General features: G+C 38.4%; 5 protein-coding genes across 8 annotated transcripts; 2 read left to right on the plus strand and 3 right to left on the minus strand.

Moving 5' to 3' along the window:
• Positions 1–242: 242 nt before the first annotated feature.
• LOC108150718 (RNA-binding protein 39) lies at positions 243–6,710 on the minus strand. 3 transcript variants are annotated; one of them, XM_017279011.2, is made up of 6 exons: positions 6,595–6,708; positions 6,406–6,530; positions 3,534–3,685; positions 2,429–2,845; positions 1,537–2,077; positions 243–1,324 (listed from the first exon to the last, which is right to left on the minus strand). In XM_017279011.2, the coding sequence occupies exons 2-6, from the start codon at positions 6,457–6,459 to the stop codon at positions 686–688; spliced, it is 1,803 nt and encodes a 600-aa protein (XP_017134500.1). In that variant the 5' UTR covers positions 6,460–6,530; positions 6,595–6,708; the 3' UTR covers positions 243–685. The 3 variants fall into 3 exon arrangements, with proteins under 3 accessions (XP_017134500.1, XP_017134501.1, XP_017134499.1); XM_017279012.2 differs by having other exon boundaries at positions 1,537–2,074; positions 6,406–6,710; XM_017279010.2 differs by having other exon boundaries at positions 6,406–6,709.
• Positions 6,711–9,103: 2,393 nt separating this feature from the next.
• Positions 9,104–11,342, plus strand: LOC108150731 (ras-related protein Rab-30). 2 transcript variants are annotated; one of them, XM_017279032.2, is made up of 2 exons: positions 9,104–9,432; positions 9,571–11,342. In XM_017279032.2, the coding sequence occupies exon 2, from the start codon at positions 9,631–9,633 to the stop codon at positions 10,312–10,314; it is 684 nt and encodes a 227-aa protein (XP_017134521.1). In that variant the 5' UTR covers positions 9,104–9,432; positions 9,571–9,630; the 3' UTR covers positions 10,315–11,342. The 2 variants fall into 2 exon arrangements, with proteins under 2 accessions (XP_017134521.1, XP_017134520.1); XM_017279031.2 differs by having other exon boundaries at positions 9,104–9,421.
• A 2,184-nt stretch (positions 11,343–13,526) lies between these two features.
• LOC108150724 lies at positions 13,527–19,002 on the minus strand. Its single transcript, XM_017279021.2, has 2 exons — positions 16,316–19,002; positions 13,527–16,229 (listed from the first exon to the last, which is right to left on the minus strand). The coding sequence occupies exon 2, from the start codon at positions 16,195–16,197 to the stop codon at positions 13,948–13,950; it is 2,250 nt and encodes a 749-aa protein (XP_017134510.1). The 5' UTR covers positions 16,198–16,229; positions 16,316–19,002; the 3' UTR covers positions 13,527–13,947.
• Positions 19,003–19,111: 109 nt separating this feature from the next.
• LOC108150725 (mitochondrial magnesium exporter 1) lies at positions 19,112–20,661 on the minus strand. The gene is made up of 4 exons (XM_017279022.2): positions 20,280–20,661; positions 19,794–20,226; positions 19,558–19,734; positions 19,112–19,487 (listed from the first exon to the last, which is right to left on the minus strand). Exons 1-4 carry the CDS (start codon positions 20,394–20,396, stop codon positions 19,315–19,317), a joined length of 900 nt encoding a protein of 299 aa, XP_017134511.1. The 5' UTR covers positions 20,397–20,661; the 3' UTR covers positions 19,112–19,314.
• Positions 20,662–22,706: 2,045 nt separating this feature from the next.
• On the plus strand, positions 22,707–25,679 carry LOC108150730 (atherin). Its single transcript, XM_017279030.2, has 3 exons — positions 22,707–23,631; positions 23,699–24,120; positions 24,752–25,679. Exons 1-3 carry the CDS (start codon positions 23,578–23,580, stop codon positions 25,350–25,352), a joined length of 1,077 nt encoding a protein of 358 aa, XP_017134519.1. The 5' UTR covers positions 22,707–23,577; the 3' UTR covers positions 25,353–25,679.
• Positions 25,680–25,790: the final 111 nt, after the last annotated feature.

Genomic DNA, 25,790 nt, shown 5'->3' on the forward strand with positions numbered 1-25,790 from the left:
TTGGTAAAATGTCGATAGAAGTTATCGGAAACTTATGTTATTTTTCAAGAATCCTCGAATAACCAGTGGCCGAAAATACTCGGCGCAATATTGCAAGTATTAATTAATTTACAGCCTATACTTTAAGGTAAGAGTAACCTTTTTTAGCAAAAAAAAAAGTGGCACAAATGACGACTCTATTGGCAGATTTCAAGCCGATTATTTAAAAAATGGAGTAGCGATCCATTGCAAACTCGAAGCACTTCTTTGATTTTGTTTTATTTTTGATTAGTGTTCTTTTCTACAAAATATTTGTATAGTAAATTTAGGGGGGCTTAACAAATATATGAACTTTATAGTTTTCAATGTTTTAAAATCATGTTCCGTCCAAGCCAACTATCGATAGGTCGGTTAGGGTCCTTACATTTTTGGCGGTTAAGCTAGCAAATTACAAATAAGTTTAGCACTAAGAACTGTTTTTTTTTCCATCAGTAATTCGATCTTGCAGCATTTCAGGAGCTCTCAAGGCGAGAGAAGTTTAAAATAATGTTGTAATTCATATATTTATAAATGTATTTAATTGTATATGTATATGTGCCCCTAGTTTTCAGCTTGCGTCGAAAATCTTAAAAAAAATTGAAAATGTTTAGACCAAAAATTATTTTTTGTAACGAATAATAACAATCTTTTTGTCCGCATATCCTGCTCAATCGTCGGTGTTCTTGCGCGTGGATGCCACCAGATTGACGGCGTTGATGGAGTCCGGAAACATGGAGTGGTAGTTAATTACGGGCACATACGCGGCCGTAATAACGCGTCCGGCAAACCAGCGTCCGTGCAGTGCGTTCACCGCCAGCACCGCCGTCGTTGTTCCCGGGCACTTGACGTAGACGGTGCCCGTGGGCGAGGCTGTGTCCACGTGGATGTGCAACACTCCGCCGTGCTTGGCGCACTCCTCCAGCACATCGTCCCTGATCTCTACGTCCCACGTGGGATTCGTCTCAGTGCGCGGATCAAACATGTTGGACAGTATGAAGCACTGCGTGGCTATTGATGGAGCCGCCTCCTGCTGCTGCACCGGCGCCGGTTGAGGAGCGGTGGCCAGCAGAGCATTGGCCGCCGCCTGAGGCACCGCTAGACCGGCTCCTTCCGCCAGTTTGAACATCAGCTGCAGACGCCCCGTGGCACCCAGATCGATGCCCGTGCGATCCATCTCGTCCGTGTCCAGCGAAGTGGTGTTCATGTCCAGTCGCTCCGTCACATTGCCAACCTTCATGAGGCGGCCGGCTAGCTCGAAACCGTTCAGTTGTTCCAAAGCCTTTTTGGCATCGTCAGCATTGTGGTACTGCAGAAAAAAGAGAGAATCTACATTAGATTATGTTATTTTAAAATGAAAAAGAAGCTTATATTATTTAAAGTTTTAAACACCCTAAACATTGAACCATACCAAACGAAATTCATTGTAACTTTTACCATTAATAAGTAATTTTAAATTTTTATTAGCTAAAAACCCAGCTATCTTGTAACACTAACTTATAGGAGTGACCAGAAACCCACCGTTATAAATCCGTAACCCTTGGATCGGCCTGTCTCCGTGTCCATTATCAGTTGAATCGCATCGATTTTGCCGAACGGCTCGAATATTCCCCTCAGCATGTCCTCGGTGATGTTGAAGTGAAGTGATCCCACGTAGAGGCGCATGGGACCCGTGTGACTCTTCGGCTGGAATGCGGGCGCCGCATTCTGAAGGCGATTCTTCTCCGCCTGCGTGTGCTGCACCATGATGGGTATGCCGAGCAACCGCTGGCCCGAGAGACCCAGAGCCAGGGCGACGGACTCGGGATCCTCGAACTCGATGTATGCGATGCCCTTGAAGCGCTTCGTCTTGTTGCACGTGATCAGCCGCACGTCGCGCACCTTGCCAACGCTGGAGAAGAACTCCTCCAGATCACGGGCTCGCACTCGTTGCGATAGCTGGATGCAGAAGACGGTGCGGGCGTCCCGCTCCTCGGGACTGAGCTCGGTGGGCGGGGTTCGGTCGCCTGCTCCATTTGCCGGCGATCGACGGCGGGGCGAGTGGGTGCCCCGACGACGACTGCTGCATTCGGAAAATAATTAATTGTATTAATTAAATATTTTAATGGTGTTTATAAGTACTTTAAATAGCAGTTTTTGAAATACAAATTAACAAAAAGCGTACATATGACCATAAAGTTAAAACTTTTTTTGTAGACAAATTTTTACGGTCATCGTTTATAAATCTAAAGTTTTGTTAGATTTCATATAAAAAAAGTTAGTTAGATTCATGCATACAACAAAAGAGTCCTCCAAGGGATTTTCTAGTTATATATTAAACACAATAGTTTCCACGTTTTTAAACTGAAGTTTAAACCTTCTGATATTTTGCACAATACAAGTATGCTGGCTATTAAAGCTAAATTCAACTCACTTTCTATCCTTTGAGCGGGAATGGCTGCGCTTGCGTTCACGGATTGGACTCAGCCGTTTGCGCTGCTGATCGCGAGAGCGACTCCGACGGCGTTTATCCCGGGACCGATCCCGCTGCAAGGACTTGCTGCCGCCACGACGATCTCTGGAACGTCGCTCCCTCTCGCGATCCCCGTACCGCCCACGACGATCATCGCCTCCTCCTCCGCCACGCTCATCCCGTGATCGACTACGACGAGTCCGGTCGCGTTCACGTTCACGCTCCCGCTCCCTTTCCCGATCTCCACCTTCTCTTCGGTGTCGATCCCGGTCGCCTCCATCGCGGTGACGATCACGCTCTTTGTCCTTCTCCCGGTGACTGCTGCGTTCACTGCCCCGATTCCGCCGGGTTTTGCCATCGCGTGAGCCGCTTCTACTGCTGCAAAAGTGAGGAAAGGTATTGCGTTAGCATTGGTTTATATTATTGATTTGGACCTAATATGGACTTGGTTATATTGAAGTATTACTGAATATTCGGCAAATTTAAATTTAAAGAAGATGAACAAAATTATATAAGTTCGGAACACCTTCGGATTGTATATCTTTGCATTACATAACATTTGGAATAGAAGTTTAAAACAAAACGAAAACGGAATATACATTGTATAGTCATAAGCATGAGCTATATGAAAAAATATAGCCAACTCAGGGAAAGGTTTCGCCAAATACAAACAAAAATATTGTATATATTGTATATGTTTCAAATTTTAAAGTTAGGTTGCACACGGAAAATAATCAGAAAGACGGAGTGACATGGCTATATTAACTCGTATAGCGGAAATGTCTTCTCAATAACCAAAAGTACTTGCGTAAACGTTGAAAAACAATACAAACTGAACGACTTTTCTATTATTTAATATAGTCATCAATTTTTTCTTCACACAAGCATTTAAAAAAATACAATAGTCTAAAACATTTCAACTAGACATCGGAATGTTCTTAATTTTCGTTCTTTTCCGTTGGAATAGATTTTGCCATGGTAATAGATCATTTATAATATGTTGTAATTCAAGGTAAATTCGGTGTCTCGATGTGACATAAAGTCCTCCAGATTAAATTGCACTTACCGGGACCGCTTGCTTTGCTTTTTGTGTGAGCTTCCGCCGCCGTTGCCGTTCCGTGGTCCGTTCTCGGCGTAGTCGTCGTCGTGGCCTCCGCCGCCGGGACTGCTGCCGCTGCGCCTGCGTCCACCACGTCCACCGGTGCCCGCACTGACATTCTGCACAGATAGGTTGTTTTGTTTGTTTTGGGGATTGGATTGGGTGTGGGAGTGGACGGGGAGGATGGGTGGGGTGGGCGCAAGCAATAATGTAGATACAGATAAGTGGATTATTTGTTGTCGATTGGTTTCAGTTTTTTTTTGGTGGGTGGGAACACGTAACGGGTGTTGATCGTTCGTTACGTTGTTGTCGTTGTTGATGTTGGTTGATTTTCGATTATATCATTTGAGTTTGTTATGATATATATTTTTTTCAGTTTCGTAAATATTTTTTTGAATAAGAGAAAGCAAATCAAAGTAAATTAGTTAAATTTTTGGCATCTGCAAGTATATAAAGTAGAAATGCTTAAGTCAACAATGATCATTTGGGGATCATTGCCAATTTTTAGCAAGGTAGTAATAAGGATATAGATAAAGAGAGAGAGAGAGATCTTATACGTAGTTTTAATAAATATATTCAATATATATTGTATATGGCACACACACAGATGGTTCACGACGGCGAGAAAAGTTGTCTCCACATGGGCAAATTTCTCATGCTCATTCTCAATCAGTTCAGTTTTGGGGGAATGTTTAGCGCTGGCTAGTGGAGTGGACTGGTTGATTGGTTCTCAAAAAGACGTCGTCTATATATATATAGGACATAGACATTATATAAGTAAGATTGTAGTGCTATAGTTTAAGAATTGCTTGTTACTTTTTGTTTGTTCAAATAGGTTTGGTTTAGGCTTAGCTTTTTGGGCTTTTGTGTTGGTCATTATTGCTTATTTTCGATTTCGATTTCGATTTCTGTTTGAATCTGTAATTTGAGCGATACTTTCTTTCTTGTCTGACTGTGAGTGAGAGTAGTAGTAGTGCTGCCTGCTGCCCCAGACAAGTTAGGAGGAGTAAATCTGAAATTTAGTGCACGTTCAGTTTCATTGGTTTACATAGAGCAGTAAGATATAGAATTGCAATTGGTTTGTGTTAAAAAAAACTCAAACATAAACAAATCATATTGAATACAAAATGCCTAGATATGTTTTGGTTTTTTTTTTTTTTATTGTTTGTAATTTGTAATTGTTTTTTTTTCGCAGCTTCTGGCACATTCAAAACTTACCAAATGGTCTCCAGCTTTTTGTGTTTAGAATGACCAAAACAATCTCTAGCAACAATATTGAGCTTATTCGATTCTCTGCAAAGACATTTCACCCTTAAGAATTATTCTAGCATTTTCTTTCGGTTTTTTTTTTATTTTTTAATGGTGAGTGTGTGTGGGTAGTTTTTGGTTGTTCTTAGTGAGACAGCAGGAAGGAAGAAATAAGAGCATTCAACTCAAGATTTGTTGATTCGGGGAGAAAGGGATTTCAATGAGTTCCATACTTTGGAGACTATACTTGATAAACTGAATACCAAAATCCACCAGTTATATAATATAAAAAGGTCTTATATATATATTTATATTGATTTCCTAATGTAAAAGTTTCACGTTTGTTGCATAATCTATCTGATAACCATTTCTGGGGATAGCGCTGCCACAAAAAAACACCTGTTTTTTTTTTTTCATTAGATAACACTTACATTTTGAGACAACTAATCTCTAGACCTTTAGAATATTTTTTTTTCCAAATTCTTTTCCTTGTTCAAATAAATCTACTTAGCTTTTCAATATACAAAAAAAAAATGTTTAACCGAAACAATGAACCTAAATAGTTTGCAATACATTTCTTAGATAAAATATTTGCTGGTAATTTCTGGTAATAGCTCTACTAAAAAATATCTTAAAATTCTTTAGAAAGAAATATTCAAAAGCCTCTTCAACTTTCAACTCAAACCTTAACCTATAATTCGAATATGATAAAAGAAATTTTTTTGATGGCCGAACATTTATATGTTGTTTAGTTATTTATTATTGCAAATTTAATCGGTTGTTACTATAAAATTCTAAGTAGACACGTACATAAATAAACTGAGATAGACTTACATTTCTACATTACTATTCTGATAACAAATAATAAAGTTTATATAGGGTCAAAGTCTAAATATGTAATGATCTTATTTTAAAATTTACATGGCCTTGCAAATTTTGTGTCTATGCTTAGATCGCCGATAAGATAAGGAAATAAAACTTTTTACTAAAAGTTTAGTTCAGTCAGTAAGGAATACATATATATGGTTTCACACACTTTGAGGAAGATCTTACTTTAAATTTTTAAAACCAACTCCATATTTTTAGACACTTGTTACACGTTTTTGATGCCCTTGCAACCCTGCAAAATATTTTGCACCCCACTGTACACACCCTATCCATCGGCAGGAGGAAAATAAACAACACATACCCACACACAGGAAGATTTTCCGTAGACTAAGTAATTCTGTATGCACGCAGTCAGTCAAGTATGAAAATAACTATACAAAAAATACGAAAATCGGCCGCGTTTTGTCTGCCGATTTTTAATTTAACAACAAAATTAGGTTAAAAATCGATTTAAGACCACTTAGTATGCATCATGTGCATGTGTGTGTGTGTGCCCGAGACGACGACTTACATACAAACACAAAATGCACGTACGCACACAAGCGCGCCTGTGGGTGTCTATTTGGGAAAAGAAGTATACAAACATACATATGAAGTAACTGTTTTCTATTTTCGCATCAAAATATTCGCATTTGGTTTTAACAAAAACCAGCAGGTCTTAATTTATACGATAATCGCCTAATTTTAGGTATAGGAAACTTACGTTTTTCTGGTACGGCGCCTCGAGCATCGCCTCCACATCAAAATCCTCGGCCATGCTTAAAATTTCCTCGGTTCTCTTTCCGCTGCTGTGCGGGTGCTCCGTGAAAAAAGTCCCCTTCTCTGCTTCTGGCTCGTTTGGAGAAATCAAAATGGGGTGGGAACGCACAGCGGAATTCGCAAGACCACTTACGAACTTTTTTTCCGACAATTGCGTTTATTAAATTATAAATTTTGTGAATTTTCCACTAGATTTTTTCTCTAGCGTGGCTACTTGTTTTCGGCTTCAGGGTTGTCACAGACTTATCGATGGCGGACAATCGATAGTACTACTCGCGGTATAAATGGTATTTTTTAACAGATTTTTTGTTAGGGGCATTCCTACAATTGATTTTTATTCTAAGTGTATTCCGGTAAATCTATAAAATTTTGAGAAACTTCCCACAGAGCACCATCCACCGTTTAACATCTCTTTCAAAGATGGTAAGTAAAGTTTTGCCGTGCCAAAAATGATCCGGTTGTTCCGTAAAGGTGGAATTAACGTTCATAACCGCTCATTTCTAGCCGATATTTAGCTCATGTTTTTTCGTTGCAACTCTAAAGTCTTGGCGCGAAAGAATTTGACCTGACGTGGCTGCCGTCTTTGTTTCTGTGAACCAGTGGCGTAGTAGCAATTTGTAGCCATAACATATTTTTTAAAAGTTCAGACAACCTTTTAACAACTAATCCATAGCATGAAGATAAAAACCGGAAAAGTACTTCTAAAAGAGTTTGGTAGTGAAAAAGAGTGGAGGTGAAAGTCCACCATCCATTAATAATCCCATCCGTTTCGTTTGGATGGGCTCTTTGGTACTGGGCTATTATAGCCCCCTTCCACAGAGATCCATCCACATTCCTTTGACTAGCCAAAGCTGTTCAGGACAGCTGGAATCGGAAAGTACAAGGTAAATGTGCTCTGAAATCTGAGTTTCATAAATGTCAAACTGTGTGAATAGAGGTCATTAGGGAACGGGCCAAAATTAACCTACGAAAGTGAATTGTTCGTTTGGGACTCACAAACATGTTTTGTCTTTATCTTGTAAATTACTAATTTGAACTACTTCACCATGACCATGTTTCAAAATTCCCGATAAAATTGTTTACCAAATCTAGAACATGTTGCAACTACATTTTTCAGCACTCTTTCTCCGATCCCAAAGAGAATAAAATGATGACTAGATCGGAAAAGAAAAAAATGGTATATACCAAAATGAAAAAATTAATAATTCAATGATTTTCAATTTATTCCAACCAAATAAAACTCAAATGATTTTCGGCAATATTGTTATATATTTTTGTAAATCGAATTGGTGCAACTTGCTCAACATATTGCATGTTGAGTTTCAACGAGGCGCAACATCTAACAGCTGATATGGTTGTCCGATTTTTTAAAAATTCAAAACGCAAATTACAATGTCTTCAATAAAAAAAAACAATAAAAATAAATATTTGTATATGTATCAACTACTTAAATGTTTTTAAGTAACTAACAACTCCAATACATAAAATTCAAAGCGAACAAATTTTAAATAAAATACATAATATATAAATAATTTTATTACGTTTTTTTTTATCAGTTTAATCAAAATAATGAAAAAACATTACCTGTATGCTGGCGTTCTTAAAAGCTTAAGAATTCCTCGAGCTTTGTCAATGTAACAAGCCGATTCGATGCATTGAAAAAAATCCTTTACGGCAAGTTGAAAGGTGTGGGCTGCACAATTCACTGACTTTATAGAGTGAATTTGGATATTGGTCAGAAGTCCTTCTTTATCGGGATCCTCACCAGAAACTTCCTCGTTGTCTGCATCCTCATCATCGCAGCTGTTTAAAAGTTCCACTGGTTTACCATGTTCCTTTCGTTGTCCGTCGTAATGGTGTAAATTTGGTCTTTTGAAATTAAAAATTCTATCTATATAGACTTATTTTCAGAGCAAAGTTTCGGGAGGTGTGCGACGCCCTTAACTTAAATTTTACCATTGTCGATGAATTACACGTTTATACCGGGAATCCCGCGATTGCACCTTGTTGTCGTGTCAGTTTTTAAGCAAATGATTTGGTTTTTTAGGGTCTGGACCATTTCACCCTTTTACGAGCTCTATTTCTCCTCGACTAAGCTCATAACATTTCTCGATGTTTAAGATAGATATATAAATCGTTTACCTTCTAACTGACATTTTAAAACAAGCGCCGAAGTAATTGGACCGAGTTGGCAGTAGACGGGGATGAGCAAACTTGCACAAATTTGATCGATATACTCGTGTTTGTTAGTGTTATCGATATAAATTCGTCACACATATGTTATGTAGAAAAAATTAAAAATATTCGTTAAAAAAATACAAATATGCAGAGAAAAATTAAACAAATTTCAGAAATATATGTATTTAAATAGATTTATTAGAAACAAATAATAAATAACAAATAAATAAAACATAAATAATAAATAAATAAATATATACAAAAATGTTGATGAACCATATTTAATATTTTGAATTGAAACCTACTCATGACTTATATACTTTAAATCGGAATTAGTTCGGTAAAAGTAGTTTTTAAACGACATTATTTTTTTTATTTTGTTTTGAAATTCAAATCGAAATCGAAAAAAGCCTAGAGCATTGTACAAAACTATCGATGATTGAAAAAGATTGTAGAACATCGGCCTATCGAAATTGCTTCCAGCTCTAGTTCAATACCATCACAAGTCGAAAAGCAGCTAAATTCTGTTGGTAAACATACGTAAAAAGAGATCTGGCAATTAATGCGCCAGCATGCAACCAGTTGATTGCAGTTTCCCAGATAAAGAGAGCGAGAGCCTGGCCAAGATTGAATGGATTTAGGGTTCATCCGCAGCGAAAAGCGGAAAGCAAGCACCTTCTACTGCTGTTGAGTCATCAGTTTTTGGTCAAAACAGCCACAGAACAAGGCCATCAGTGGTTAGAACCACCCATCTTACTACCTAGGCAATAAGAGAGTCGCAGGTGAGCCACAGGTGAGAGGCGTAGTCTTCGTCAAGGATGGCGTAAGCCGATCCAACGTGCCACCACCCCATCACGATACCAATCGTTTGCGTTACGCGTCGCTGCCTAGGTGTGTCTGAACTGCGACTAACTTTCGACTACGTTTGCAGAGGCAGAGCACACACACCCCGCAGTAAGCCAAAAACCAACCCATTTCGGCAGTAGCCCCAATGGAGGACTACAAGTTCCTGTTCAAAATCGTCCTGGTGGGCAACGCGGGCGTTGGAAAAACCTGCTTGGTGCGCCGCTTTACCCAGGGCCTGTTTCCGCCTGGCCAGGGAGCCACCATCGGCGTGGACTTCATGATCAAAACTGTGGAGGTAGAGGGCGAGAAGATCAAGCTGCAGATCTGGGACACCGCCGGCCAGGAGCGGTTCCGCTCCATCACGCAGAGCTACTATCGATCAGCCCACGCCTTGATCCTGGTCTACGACATTAGCTGCCAGCCCACATTCGACTGCCTGCCGGACTGGCTGCGCGAAATTCAGGAGTATGCCAACTCCAAGGTACTCAAGATTCTGGTGGGGAACAAGACGGACCGGGATGATCGCGAGATACCCACGCAGATTGGCGAGGAGTTTGCCAAACAGCACGACATGTACTTCCTGGAAACGTCCGCCAAGGAGGCGGAGAACGTGGAGCGGCTGTTCTACGAAATAGCCGCCGAACTGATTGGTCAGGCACGAAGCAAAGATGGCAGCGGTTCCGCTGCAGCGGCGGCTGCCCAGCGGCAGTCGGAGGGCAATTCCATCGGACTGGGAAGCCTCAGTGCCAAGGCAGCGCAGAGCAATTGCTGTGGCGGACTCGCCAGCGGCGGCGGTGGCGGCGGCTCAAACTCTAGTCAAGCGGACTGAGCTGCAAACGGAACTGGAAACTGAGCAGCTAATATATATAACTATATATAAGAACTAATCGTGATATTCCATTGATCTTTTATTACCATCACAAGCTCCCCCAATCTAACGACTCTAATTTACTAGTTATCCGACTTTTGTTCTATTTCTAAGGTGCGAAGAAATGTGAAAGCTGACTAATTGACTAATTGTGGACAATCTGTTGATCTTTTGTTATCATCTATGATTTTGTTATTGTTGCTTTCACAAAGCAAAATGTGTTAAACAAATAATTGGTTAGATTCCACTCGACCAAGCAATTCGTTAGAGTTCACTTCAACTGCAATATCCAGAAACAATAGTACAGAATTTAAGATTGTAATTATTTAATATTGTTGGATTACTACGTATCAAGATTTAGATCTGTTTCTGTTAGTTGAGGGTCAATCGTAATATTGCTTTGCAACTTTGAAATATTTTAAGCAAAGCGCTCTCAACTAAAACAATTTTTTTTTTATAAGTTTCACAGGAAACCTCCACCATATTTTAAATTTAACACCTTTACTTTTTAGACCCCGAGTATCACGATTAAGATCTACTGCAAAACTAGCTGATAATGACTATGGATGCTAAATATTTGTGTTACAATAACTTCATTGGAAGTGTCGTTTGTAAGCGCCTGATTTTCTTTATTAGTATTACAGCAAAGTATTGATCCGATTGTGGATCATTTACCAATTGAGCATCACAGCCAATGCTTCAAAGAATTTATGATATCAACCAAGCTATTCACACAATTCGGTTTTAGTTCGATTGTTTCTAAGGAGTATTGCGTATTTTATACATTACATTTTTTGTATACATACAATTTATGCATATTTATTTGCAACTATTTTAAAATATTTTTATGATTAATGTGCAATTATCTGTAATACAATTTTTACATAGTACTCGTAATAGTGTTTAAGGAGATTTTATGACATTCCAAAAATTAAACATGTAGAAACTATGGGATAGGCCAGAGATAAATAAAAAAACGAAATAATCTACTATTGTAATGGTTTAAAAATGTTGTGACTTTGCCCTATTTCACTTATTTCGAATAGTTCAATCTTTGTATTTTGTGTTCAGTTTCGGTACGATCATGGAGTTGTTATAAACTTTATTAACCACATACAGTTTATATTTTATCATTTAAGCTGAGACAAACAATCCCGGTTCTTTCCACTTTACCTTCCATTAATTTGCTTTAGTTGTCGGGTGAAAATATTATTTTCAGTGAGTGTAATACAAATTGACACAAATTTTGTATTTTTGTCTTGGTTTTAGTTCCATACTGAGTCATTAAAAAATAAATAGACGAAATAGTGTGTCCTAGATTGCGGGGCATAAGTCTGAGTACCAGAAGTCTTCAAAAAGTGCCGCTTCAAACAGTTTGGTTTTTAGCAAACCGAATTAAGCTTAAAGTGTTACCTTAGTGTTACACTATCAATTGAACTGGCTTATTTTTGGAAAAATGTTGTTTGAAATTATGTTTCTTTATGCTGAGGAAAAAGTGCCGTAATTTGCTTTATGCAACAGAATAACAATCCACAGCTTACAATTACGGGGGTCTTCTACTCACGCAGTTTCAAAAACTCGATTTTTTTTAACTTATTAAATGCACAGCAAAAAGGGTATTGTCGAAATAATATTTTTTCGCATGTTTCTGAAACCCGAAAGGTACAAATTTCAATCAAGTTATAAACTGTAATTTATCCTTTAAGTGTTTTTTTAGCCGACGAGTAAGTATTTTTATAGAAGAACTATTCCGATTATAATAATTTTTTTTCAAACTGTTCACAAAAAATACCGTTATTTGGCCGAGTACGATTTTTGACATTTTTGTTCCGTTTTTATATCCCTTAATATGTAACAAAATGACTTAAAAACTGCATTTTTCACTTAGTGTTGCATTACTTTTGCTTAATAAAAAAGATCTGCCTCGGGAAAAACGAAGCCGACGTAACAACGAATCTAAAAAAAAAAAATTTCTCGCCTCGAGAGTATAAGGCCCCTTAAAGAGCTAAATAAGTTAGATCAAAAACGGTTCAATAAAAGGAATTGGCCTGCAGGTTGAATCCTAATTTAAGATGTGAGAACAGACAATATAAATAATAGCCTCTACATTATTTGAAACTTTGGGCAGCTAAGGAAACTTTCGCCTGTAGCGACACTAAGCAACACTAGAAACTATACTTTCTTTAAACTTGAGTTTACTCACTTATATATATACATATATTGCAGGAGGTATTGTAATTTCAGTCACAAGTTTGCAACGCAGTTTGATCAGCATCAGTCTTTAAGTTTTAAAACTACATATCTGCATGACACTTTCCCAAAAGTTGTTTTCCTGTTGCAGGTACTATACTAGTTGGAACGAGCCGAATCGGACGACTTTATCATATCGCTCCCATAGGAATAATCGGGAAAAAGATTTAAAAAGTATAATATTGCAGTTTTTTAATGTTGTTTGTTGTTCGTAATAAAGGTTTATTATTTTAGAATTACGGGTTAAATTTGATTAAAATCATATAGCTTCCATGAGAGCAATCGGAATATAATAATATAAAAATTCAATGAAAACTAAATTTAAACTGCTCTAATTTTATTTTTTTTTTTAATTCTATTGGACAATGGTTTGATAATTCATAGTAACGCTTTTAATTTTATTCAAATTGGAAATTGTTATCATATAGCTGTCATAGGAATGTTCAAATAATTTAGCTGAAAATCATCATAGCTTCAATGTTGTTTAAAATATACGCACATAATTCAAAATTTATGTTTTAAAAAATATTTAATTTTTTCAATAGCTGCAAGGGTATCTGCTTTCTCTCTTGTTTTCCTTTTATCAAGTCAAACACTGCTTTTCTCTGATCAAAAGTTGGCAGCACTGCCGGTGGCAGTTTTGTTTAAAATAAGCGCCAAATGACACCGCATGACCATGGTTCGAATCCGATGCTCCTTTTAAAAGTTGTTAAAAAATATACTTGTGCTATAAGTGCTTAAAATATTTCGTCTAAATACAAAAATTACAACTTTACGGCTGCATGAATTAAAAACTTTTTTTTTATTAAATCAGACATAAATGCATATTTATTATAGTTTTTATACAACTTTTTTATATACAAAAAAATATTTTGTCCCCTTTCAGAGTATATTTAAATATTAGTTCAAAGTTTACAACGCAGTTAAAGAGGTATTTGAATTTATATTTGATGAACCTTGTACATATGTACATAAATGTGATTTCAGTGACACCACGGAAGCGAATGTCAAAACTCAATAGGAAAGTCCAGACAGATATTTATCAATGTAGCGAACTTAATTTACTGAATTAAAACCATATTTATGAAAACGTAACAAAAACACTTAATCTAGATAAAAACCTTTTCCCTCTAATCGTATGTGTTTTCTTTTAAAAACATAAATTCTTAATAAATTTTAAGATAATAATTCTTAATAAATTTTTTAGTCAACACATTACTAACACATTTTTCTTACATCTGCTGGGGTATATAAAACTGGAGTTACCACAGATAGTTTCGCTTTCTTAAAAAATATGTAGAAAAAAATTTGAACTAGAACTCTTGTTTAAAAATCCATGGAGACTCAAGGTTTTTCCAGGCGGGTGAGCAGATTAGAGCAAAAATTACTCCATTCTAGTTCAGAGTTGAGGAAGCTCTTCCATTTCAATTTGAAAGGCTCACAAAAATCACTAAGTTGCTGTGCCCACAGAACATTGTTCTCTATCACTTTGAGGTTGAGAAACTGAGCCAAAGAGTTTTGATTGCATGAAAAATATATACTTCCAATATATTTTAGCTGTAGGTCTAAGGCAAGACTATTAAGATGGGTACCATTGCAGATAGTGGTATTTCCAGTTTTCCTTTTGTAACTTTCCTGCAGCTTGTCGATCTCCTTGAACAACTGACTTCCCCAAATTTGAGCCATATAACGTTCCATCAATCTTATCCAGGGTTCAGTTTCGGTACTGAAATCCTCCAGGCGACTTTTGGCGTCAGCAATCATTTTGCGCACTTGTTTTCTGTTTGAGAGCGAGGAAGTGAACTCAAAATCGAGAAAGGCGACCTTGGAAGTAGTTTTGATCACTTTTCCTCTGATAATCCATTTTTCCGCTGCAGAAATCTGACCGCCCCGTCTGAACACCATTACCTCCGACTTTTCCATGTCCACCGCCAGTCCCCATTTGATGCAGAACTTTTCCAGCCGATTGATCATATCTTGAAGCGCTCTAGTGCTTTCAGAAAGAATGGCGACTTTGTCAGCATACATTAGAATGCTTATTTGGCGATTATCGATCACAAGTCCTGGTTCTCCCTTTAATTCCTCGGCAAGATCGTTTAAATAAAGGGTGAAAATCAGTTCCGAAAGAACTCCACCGCCGATTTGAAAGTAGTTGAAAAGTTCATCTTGGTTATGTTTATTTTTGTACACGAGTCTTAAATAGTTTACTATTTTTGACGACACTCCCAGCTTTTGAAGTTTTATCCACAAGAGTTTTTTGGGCATTTCTGGGTGTACCGATTTGAAGTGAACAAAATACGAGTATACTTTCGTTCCCTTTTCGGCCAACTTCAGACTTGCAGCAGTACTTAAAATGTAAACAAAGTCCACCTTCGAGGACTTTCCCGAAAAACGAAACTGACAATCACTTAGGATGCGGTTTTGTTTGCACCACCTGGTCAGCCTCCTCCTCACTATGTTGAGTAGTATCTTTGCTAGATCAGATTGTGAGTATATATTCGAAACGACGGTTTTGTTTCTATTCGGTTCGTTGAAAAGATCATTACACTGCAGTGTTAATCCGTCAATTATGTCTTTCAGTGCATTTTTCGATAACTCAGGCCAAGAGCTGTGCCTAAGGACAAATATTGCTTCCTCGGCTCTTATATTACAGTCCAAAGATGGATCAGTCACTTCGATATTCGGATCAAATGAGACGACATTGTTATTCGTTGGCTGAGTCAGTGGATAAACTCTTGGCCTCCTGGCGGCTTGACAGTTTCGCAGGAAGTCAAGGTCCACTTGTAGGCATATGGGCAAATGATCGGACCCATGGCGGGTTTGCCCCACTTCTGGCTTGTCCACCTTGAAGTCCACCACCGACGCCATGAGACCCTGACTAACTGCGGCTATGTCGATGGTGGAATTGCCCACAGCACTGAAATAGGTGTAGCTTCCTGCTGAATCGCCGTGGGTCAGGCCATTCAGGATTTGCAGCTTGTTTTGGGTGCAAAAGGAAATAAACCTGCCTCCTCTCTCCCTCTTTTTGTCGTTGGCAAGTCGACCGTTTGTGTTGGCCACACAGGGATTGGGCTCCACTGCCTGTTTAAGTTCCCCGATTCGCACATTCACATCGCCCATTACAATGGCGTTCTCAAGCGAGAGTTCACTGTTCTCAAAGGCTCGTCTTACGGGCTCGAACTCTGCGTCCCAACCCACAGTATGGATGTAGAGTGGAACTATGCTCAGTTGCCTTCTCTCCAGGCGAAGCTGTAGAACTTTTAAGCCATTTGCTTCAGCAACTGAGTGAGTTATTCCGAGGTCCCTAAGCGACTTTCTAATGCCCACTATACACCCACCAATTCCTCTGCCTCGTCGGAACACCTTCGTTGCATCCTTCCAATGCAAGAACTCAAAGTCGGGCTGCTGTTCCTCGAAGATTTCGGTGGCTGGGGCTTCGGGAAGCGTGTGGGTTTCGAGTAATATATAGATATCAAAGTTACCGAGATACTCCAAAAATGATCTATCCAGGTGCTTCCCCTCCAGACCCCTGATGTTATACGAAGTGATGTTCAGTGACTGGAGTGACCAATTACTTGTCCTGCTGACGGCCATTATTAGACTTCCGTCTCCAACTGGTGACTAACCTGCATTTGTAGTACGAAAACAAACTGATAAGACTGAGAAAGATATCGGCTTCTTGTGAAATTCGTCTTTAATTGTTCCTAATTACTTGAATCTGGTGAAATCCGCCCTATCTTTATTTTTATATCGCCCTTTATATTTTATATCTAAGGTACTAAATCTTTGTAATTCTTTCTGATTGGAAATAATAAAAACACTGCTTTGTCTGGCCGTGAATTCCCCTTTAATGCTGTCGATCGATTCTGCTTCAAACTATCGATTTATGTATAAATACCGGGTTCCAATCTGGTGAAGTCTTTGTATATCTTTCTGATTGGAATTAATAAAAACACTGCTTTGCCTGGCCGCGAATTCCCCTTTAATGCTGTCGATCGATTCTGCCTTAAACTATCGATCGATGTGTAAATATCTGGTTCCAATTGGAATGGAAGAGAACCAAGCTAAGGCATTCGTTTACATGGAAATGTAAAATACTGAACATTTAGGGCATTCAACTAGCCTGCAATTGTGTTAAAACACAGTGGCAGTCAGCTTTCAAGAATTGTATAAAATTAAATAAATAATACTTTGACTGCCCAATAAAAGAAGAGACAAGATACCGTGCATGAGTACAAATATTATTGATAGAGGACAATTCTGATCAACAAAAATTAAATTAAATTAATAACTCAAAGAAGAAAAGTTTGGATATGGTTAGTAAACAGTTATACCAATTTAATAGTTTTCATAATGGGAAAACCGGTTTGTTGTAGATTACAATACTTCAAGACATAAGCCTTTTTATTGTTTTTCAAAAAGTACTTGGCTTAATAAATAATTAAATTTTTGATAAAAAAAAAGTGACAAATCGATTTATTAACGTTTTCGTAATTATATTTGAGGCGTACAATATTGTTTTCGCGTTTTTAACTGTTTTGGCCTTCTTAATTAAATAAAAATGGTGTTAAAACTTGCAACTCTAAGGGGCTTTTTTTTAACTTTATATTCTATATCTTTGAAATGTACAATATTTTTATGATAATTATTGTAATGAATTCCTTCTTAAAAAATATTTTTATAAAACTGTGGACTGCGTAGTTTTTGCGACAATTGGACATTTTTGAACGAAACTTCAGAAACGTGGTACAAAAACTAGGCTTCAGATAATATTTATATATATAATATAAAGACTGAACAGAATAAAGCAATTTGTGAACATATTAAATTTATAAAAATCAAAGAGTCTTAAAGGCCTAACTATCCTTTCCCTAACAGCATTTGATTATGATAAAATAGTTTTTCTATGCTAATTTGATACTAAACCAAAAGTACATTAGTCTTAGTACAGTCAGACGTTGAAATAATTTCACGAAATGTTGTGAAATTGGCAGACATAATTTCAATTATTAAAAATCGCTTGTGTGTCCGTTTTATATTTATATTAATTCATCTCAAAAGTTTCCATGCATGAAACCTCAAAAAACATTCAAAATTGGTATTTCCCACCAGCTTATGCTGAAAAATCGTTCTGTTTTGCATTCATTTGTAGATCAAATCACGTAAACTGGAATTAGAAGCATCATGATGATTTGGCAGCATTATTGTTTAGACCTCAAATGAAAAGTTAAATTAACAGCATTACTCTTAGGAAATAAAATATTTATTTACTAGATTTCTTTTCATTCAAATAATTTAATATTAGCAACAGTTTTCGGATATTTTGCGTATTTTTTAAATCCTTTTTGAAGTGCTGCGAATACCAACATGAAACTAGGTCGAATACGGTCTACTTAACAATTACCGAAAGTCAGTATAAAATCAAAAAAATAATTTTGATAACAATACATTTAATTATTCAAATTAACTAAAAAGCCTCTCTTGAATACAAACTCCTAAGATTAGGCTTTCAACAAGTCATTGGTGGGCCAATATCAGTCCAATATTTTTATGATAATTATAATAACGAATTCCTTCTTAAAAAATATTTTTATAAATTGGAAATCTTTGAAATTGGAAATTTTTGAAATTGGAAATTTTTGAACAAAACTTCAGAAACGTGGTACAAAAACTAAGCTTCAGATAATATTTATATTTAATATTAAAGACTGAACAGAATAAAGCAATTTGTAAACATATTAAATTTACAAAAATCAAAGAGTCTTAAAGGCCTAAAAGCATTTGATTATGGTTAAATAGCTTTTCTATGCTAATTTTATACTAAACCAAAAGTACCTTAGCTCTGGTACAGTCAGACGATGAAATAATTGTTAAGACCTTAAATAAAAAGTTAATTTACACTTAGGAAATAAAATAATTATTTACTAGATTTCTTTTCAATCAAATAATTTATTATTAGCAACATATTTTGGATATTCTTTATTCTTTAAATCCTTTTTAAAGAGATACGAACAACAACATGAAACTAGGCCGAATACGGTCTAATTAATAAATACCTAAAGTCCATATAAAACCAAAACAATAACGTTGATAACAATACATTTAATTATTAAAATTAATTAAAAAGCCTCTCTTGAATACAAACTCCTAAGACTAGGCTTTCAACAAGTCATGAATTCCTTCTTAAAAAATATTTTTATAAATTGGATATTTTTGAACGAAACTTCAGAAACGTGGAACAAAATCCAGGTTTCAGATAATATTTATATTTAATATTAAAGACTGAACAGAATAAAGCAATTTGTAAACATATTAAATTTACAAAAATCAAAGAGTCTCAAAGGCCAAAACAGCATTTGATTATGGTAAAATAGCTTTTCTATGCTTATTTGATACTAAACCAAAAGTACCTTAGCTCTGGTACAGTCAGACGATGAAATAATTGTTTAGACCTCAAATAAAAAGTTAATTTACACTTAGGAAATAAAATAATTATTTACTAGATTTCTTTTCAATCAACTAATTTATTATTAGCAACATATTTTGGATATTCTTTATTCTTTAAATCCTTTTCAAAGAGAAACTAGGCCGAATACGGTCTAATTAATAAATACCGAATGTCAGTATAAAATCAAAAAAATAACTTTGATAACAATACATTTAATTATTCAAGTTAACTAAACAGCCTCTCTTGAATACAAACTCCTAAGATTAGGCTTTCAACAAGTCATTGGTGAGCTCCACGCCGAAGAAAACCGCAGCGGTGGAGGGAAAGGCACGCAGTAAAATAGGGAGAATTCCGCGAAACAGAGCTTTGGGGCCTTCTGTGGCCATAAGGTCCCTAAACACGCTTCGAATGCCGTGCTTGTAAGTGCCCTCAGGTGCTGCAATTGGGGCATTTATACATAAATCCTGGCCAACAGAGCGATTTGTGAGTGCATGACGGTGACTCACCTGACTGGAGACGACTTTTAAGTACATCGAAGGGCACGGCCAAAGTCCAAAACACAATGCCAGCCGTTCCGCCGGACAGAATCGTAGATGCGGTGCTAATCTTCCCTGTCTTGGACTTCTTCCTGGCCATTTCCTGAAGGAACTCATAGGTCACGAAATAGAAGCCGGTGGGCGAGTCTGGGCTTACAGAATAGTATTACTAATAGGGCAAACAGCATTACTAATCCACAACTCACCTCGCAGAATGCAGGCGCAGGTGCCCTTGAAGAGACTTCGGATCCCACCCTGCCGATAAAGCTTGGCGGCCGTGTCGATGGTCCCATTGTACAGCAGGGGTCCACTGGTGACGGCCTGTGTCTGCAGCAGGACCTTTATCCGGTCGGTGGGCACTGTGACGAGGGCTGAGCAGACTCCCGCCAGCGCTCCGGCCACAAAAATCTGTGGGTAGGTGAGCCGCAGGTGCTCGTCTGTTTGGAACAGCCGCTTGCCTGCAGCATAGACCGCAAAGTCCACGGCATAGAGGGGTGTGACGCCGACCAGAGGAGCCGAGATCCCTCTGTAGAATCCCCGAAATCCCTCCTGGCGTAGAATGCGGGCGGCACAGTCCACGACGCCCTTGTAGCGGGGCGGTTGCCCCGGCAAGGGCGTGGGCATGGTTTGTAGGCGCACCTAGAATGAAAAATGATAATTACATCGGCAGTTTGGTGGATTTACGAGCTCACCTTAATGGTGTCCAGCGGATGGCCGACGATCACATTGCACATGCCACCCACGCCGCCCGCAATGAAGGATTTTACGGGGTTGGACTTCTTGGCCGTTGCGATCTCCACGTCCGTCATGGCGGCACTTGGTTACTATTTACGTAAACCCAAGGGGGGATTCCGTCAGCCTCTCAAATGGGCGCACGTGTTCGATGATTGGGGGCTTACAATAGCGCTACCGAATGGTTGTCGTTATCTGCTTTTCGCGAGGTTGCTGACCTATGGTAATGCTGTGTGTTTCCAAAAAGTGCGTGGGTTCTACTTCCATGATCAATTGGCGCTGCTCTTATCTATTCGAAAACATTACATTTGATTTTACCTGTTAGAGGTGGACCATCATCGATACTGACGTGGTGTTTAACATCAGTAGGAATCGGTGTTTTCCCATCCCTTAGACGTCGTTACATGCGGAATGTGTCTCAACTACCTGTGTCTCCACTAAATGCAGCGGGTATCCCTACCTCTATTGCTAAATGTTGTGTCTCTGTTAGCGGCGGAGTAAGTATTTGCTATTTGTGGATTGAGTCTTGGATATTCGCGGAGTACGTCTCCACTACATGCGGATGTTAAGTTAACATCACGTTAACATTGAATCGATAGATGGCAGTGACAGAGACAATTATATGTAAACGGCTTGACATTTCTTTGGTAATAAGTTCACGGTTACACCGCCTTTTTAACATTAAATTCAAACGTTATTGTTTTGTTTATTATATTGTGTTTATACCGCAACTATTACAAAAATTAAACTTTTTTTTAAAACGACAATATTTTAGGAGGAGATTGAGCAAATCATAGAAATGTTGTAACAAATCGGAAAATCGTATAAAATGGATTTTTAAAACATTTTCTGGGTGTTTTTTGTTTTCTAGATTTTTATTGGTTTTTTAGTTTTCCAGTTTTTTTTTAATTTTTCATAAAATGTTAGTTTTTTTTTCTTTTATCCAGTCAACAAAAGCTTTTTTTCCTCATTAAAAGTTGGCAGCACTGACTAGCTCATTTCATTTGATTCTTTTCCGGCAAACACTCATTCCTCGCCTTTCTTTCGTCTCTGCCTATGGAGAAATTTGTTCTTAAGACCTGCAATGTGCAGGAAATGAACGCAGGGGTAGGAGGACCTGGATCGAAATTTGGGTAATGGGACCACGGTGGAGCTACTGGGAATCTGATCAGGTATGCATCAAAGTACCGGAATGCAGGATAGATTTTTTCATACATATATTTTCATAAAAACAGAATTATTAAAATTTTTTCCTATTACAGCCGCCAAAGCATTCTCATTTTCAAGGAGCTTTCAGGACTTGTAAGTTAATATATTATTATTATAATTATTTATTTATTTATTATTATTATTTATGAGTATCAGAGATATTACCGGCATCGGATTTCACGCCCCCTAAGCTAAAATTCTCGGACACCTAAGGGGATTTCGATGTTGAGTCGGATAGCAGGAATTTGCATTTTGCATCGAATACTATAGAAACCAGGGCACCCAAAATAACACACAAAGTGCAAAATATGCAAATTATAAAAAAACTATGACGATTTATTTAAAAAAATATAATTTTTATTTAATTTTAACTTTTATAATTCTTCTTCTTAAGTTGTTCAAGCTTGATTTGTTTCTACTCTGGTTGCCTCGGGATCGAAGCTTTTAAAACTGATCTTCTCTATTCCGAAGTTAAAAACCAAGTAGGATTGCTGTGATTAAAATTTGGAAGCAAACGCGATGCATAAAATATGGGATCGCGTTGTCATAATTCTAGCGGATTTTTAGTCTTAACTTTATTTAAGTTTATTTGTTTACATCTGCCTCAAGCTTGAGACACGTTTGTTTATTGGGTACGAGTGTGAGAATGTTTATGCGATAAGAACTTGTGAAAACTCAGCAGAAAGGTTTGGCAAAATAAATTGTTTACATTATTAATAGGAACAATGGATTAAAGTTTTAGTTAATTTACATATTTCTTTTTACGAAGCCTGATAAAAACACAATTGAAAAATAGCCAAAACACGGCAGTTATAGGCCTTCGATCTGCTTTTTTGTTTCCGTTCTCAAACATGGTCTGGGTAACCAAAAAAAAGACGATTACGAAAGTTCCAAGACTCAAGATTTTAAACAAAGATCGCAATGGGTATACGGTAAAGAAACATACGGACTTCTGACCAATTTTGATAAACAAATAATGACAAAAACACAAATATTAAATTTTGTAAAATATGTACAAATGTTTAATTGGTATTTTCAGTAAACAAATAAAAAAATATACCACTTGAATTCTTGTGCTACTTGGCAAGTTTTTGATTTTCGTTTTTTATTTTCTAAACACCCTATAGATATATGTCACTTTTTCAAACCAATTATTTATTATTCACAAGGAGAAACGAACACTTTTCAAATTTCCCGTTCGATCACACAATTTTATCGTAATTCTTCGATACCAAATTCCTAACGACAATCGCAGAACCATGCGCATGCATTAGGGTCCTTTAATTACGAACCATCTAAACACAAATTTATCGATACCAAATAGCGATCGACAACCGAAGCGAAAAGCAATTACTTCTTGCTTGTCGAGAATTGTTATTTCGATATATTTGAAGAACACATTTTTCAGTGCTGGAGAACGGCGCAGAGTGATTTGTAGTGAGAGTAGCGCGGTGATTGCCACCGATGCCATTCACAAGAAACTCAACCTACTAATTCTCGACTGCGCGTGTGAGAAAGTTCCCGTCGGCCGTCCCCATCCGAGTTCCGACGTTTTCCAACACAGCAGCGCGTTAAGAAGAAGAAGAAGAACCTCAGGTCATGTTCGAGCGTTAAATGTAAATAGTTGGCAATTGTGGTTAGTGAAGTGGATGGCCAAGAAGCTCTTGGCGCAGTGCAGGGTGGCCGAAAACCGGAAACCATTTGCCCAGCTGCTGTGGATAACGAAAACGATAAAACCTCGAACATTTGCTGTGACCTGACGCAGAAGAAGAAGAAGACACGGAAGCAACAACAACAACAACAACATCAGCAGCAGCCCAAATTGTTGCGTATTGTTTTTTTGTTTTTTCAGTGGGTTTTGGGAGCGAATTTCGTAAAAAATAGCGTGCTGCAAACATACGCAAAACTTATGTCTGATAAAAGTGCGAAGGAATTATGTATCAGTAAGAGTGCGAGCTGCAGCAGCAGGCGCAAGAGAAGAAAGTGAGCGAGAAACGCAACGAAAAGTATATAATCCGTCACCAGGCAGGCAACGTGCTTTGTTGAACGATGTCCCATGGCGAGGATGTGTTAGACAACTGGGAGGAAATCGACGAGGCGGGGGTAAGTGCCCTCCATTGTTCCATTTCCGCACATCTAAGTGACATCTAACGCCCCCCCCCTTTCCCAGCTTTCCATGACTCTGCAAACAAAGCTGCAGGCGAGCGACCCACCAGCCCACAAGATGAAGCTGCTCCAACGCCCCCAGAGCCTCCAGGACTCGCCACAAATCGGCAACCCTCTGCCCCGGCAGATCACAATTGCCCGAAAGCCGCAACCATCGCCAGCAGAGGTTGATCCGCCTGCCCAGCAGCCCGTCATGATGGTGCTGCACAAGTCCTCCAATGAGTACGATGCAGCCAGCTATGCCACGCCCACCAGCAACCAGACAGTCAAGATACTGCGTCGCCCCGCCCAGGCCGAGGAGCGGCGGGACACCAACGGGATGCGGCCCAAGCAGCCCATCAAGACGCTCAAGCAGCGCGAACAGGAGTACGCCGAGGCCAGGCTGCGCATCCTGGGCGCGGCAAAAAACCCTGAGGATGATAAACCGTGAGTAACTAGCACGTGAATTTTTATTACAAAATTTTTGTATTAAAAAGCAAATTATATTGGCAGTTTTTATTACATTTCTCAGTTATGAAAGTTATAGCTAAAGAAACAGGGTCACCGTAGATCGTAGCAAAATATGTAATGCCTATTCAGTCTCTTTTGCTTAACCTCTAAGCTTTTAATTAAAATTACAAAATAGTGTTAATTTGAAAGTGCTGATAAAATTAGATGTTCCCATGGCATTTATTTTTGTTTAAATATATTTTAATGCAGTATTACATTTAAAATATTGTTTAACGTTATGAGAACTAGTAGAGGGAGTTATTTTTTTTAGTTTTCATAACGTTGAACTGAATCTTTTATTTAGCGGAAAGCCAATTAATAAACATATTTTGTTAATGTGCCTAGTGGGGCAGACTTTGACTTTTACTATAATAACCTTTGTTGCGGTGTAAAATGCTTAATTTTATCTTGTCCAGAAAACTTTAAGGGAACATTAGTTATTATGCCTCTTAGTAAATCCATCTTTTTGCCTTAAAAAAATAAAACACTCGAACCGAGTTCTAAATGTGGTCATATGTATATATTTTGTCAAAAATCTAATGCAGCTTTTCTTTCTTTTTTAATTTAGTGCTGCTCCCAGCTCGCCAGCTGTAAACAGCAGCAGTGCGGCTGCGCCGCCCTCGGCGCCTTCTGCCACTCCCCCTGCTGCCAGCAGCAACAACAACGTCATTAACAATAATGGTAGCCATCCAGCAGCGGGAATGCATCGCTCCAGCTCGGCGCCAAAGATGTCCCAGGTGTCGCCGATGTATAATAACTACAACAGCTACTTCCAGGGGCCGCACAATCAGCCAGGCCTGAACTATTACTATCCGCATAACCCGCAACAGCAGCAGCAACAACAGCAACCGTCGCCCTCGATGCAGCCGCACTTCAACCAACGGCTGCCGCCGTATGGAGGCGGAGGATCGGGACTGGGAGGAGTTGGGATGCCGGCTCAGGCGCCGCCCCAGTCGTCGCCCAATCCCCAGAGTTGGTCACCAGTTGTAGGCGGATCCGTATCCGCTGCTCTACTGCGCCAGCAGTCGATGCAATCCCCACAGCAGCAGCAGCAGCATCAGCAGCAGCAGCAGCTCGCTCAGCATCCGCATCCCTTCAACGACCTCGTCCTGCGTTTGCCCAAGGGTCCTTGTCCAAATGGCTCCATTGGCTTTCAAATGCGCCGGTAACATCGGTAACAGCGATGGAGAGTGGCCTGTTTAATTCAAGAAATTCTTATTTTCATCTTGGTACATTGATTCCAAATGCATGTTTCTATATATAAAAAAAAAAAAAAACAACCGAAAACAACAACCCACGAGTCATTCTGAGATTCTTTGTCGCCAAACCTTCGGTGTGGCGCATGTTGGTTGTTATATTCACTGGCTAAACCCAAGCATCAACAACTATAAAACAAATTTTATGACGGACTATGGTAGATATTTTGTAAATTTACAACTCACACCACACAATTTTGTATAATGCATACTAATAAAACGAAACAGTAATTTTAAAAAGTGATGCAAGCAAAACCAAATTCGAATTCTAAAGACCAGAGTGGGCTTAGATATTTTCCAGAAACATGGTTTTTAAGGATCTGATGGAAGGAAAGTGACTCATTCCGCTTA

Source organism: Drosophila elegans, unplaced genomic scaffold (assembly GCF_018152505.1).
Source record: "Drosophila elegans isolate 14027-0461.03 unplaced genomic scaffold, ASM1815250v1 contig_397, whole genome shotgun sequence".
Lineage (NCBI taxonomy): Eukaryota > Metazoa > Arthropoda > Insecta > Diptera > Drosophilidae > Drosophila > Drosophila elegans.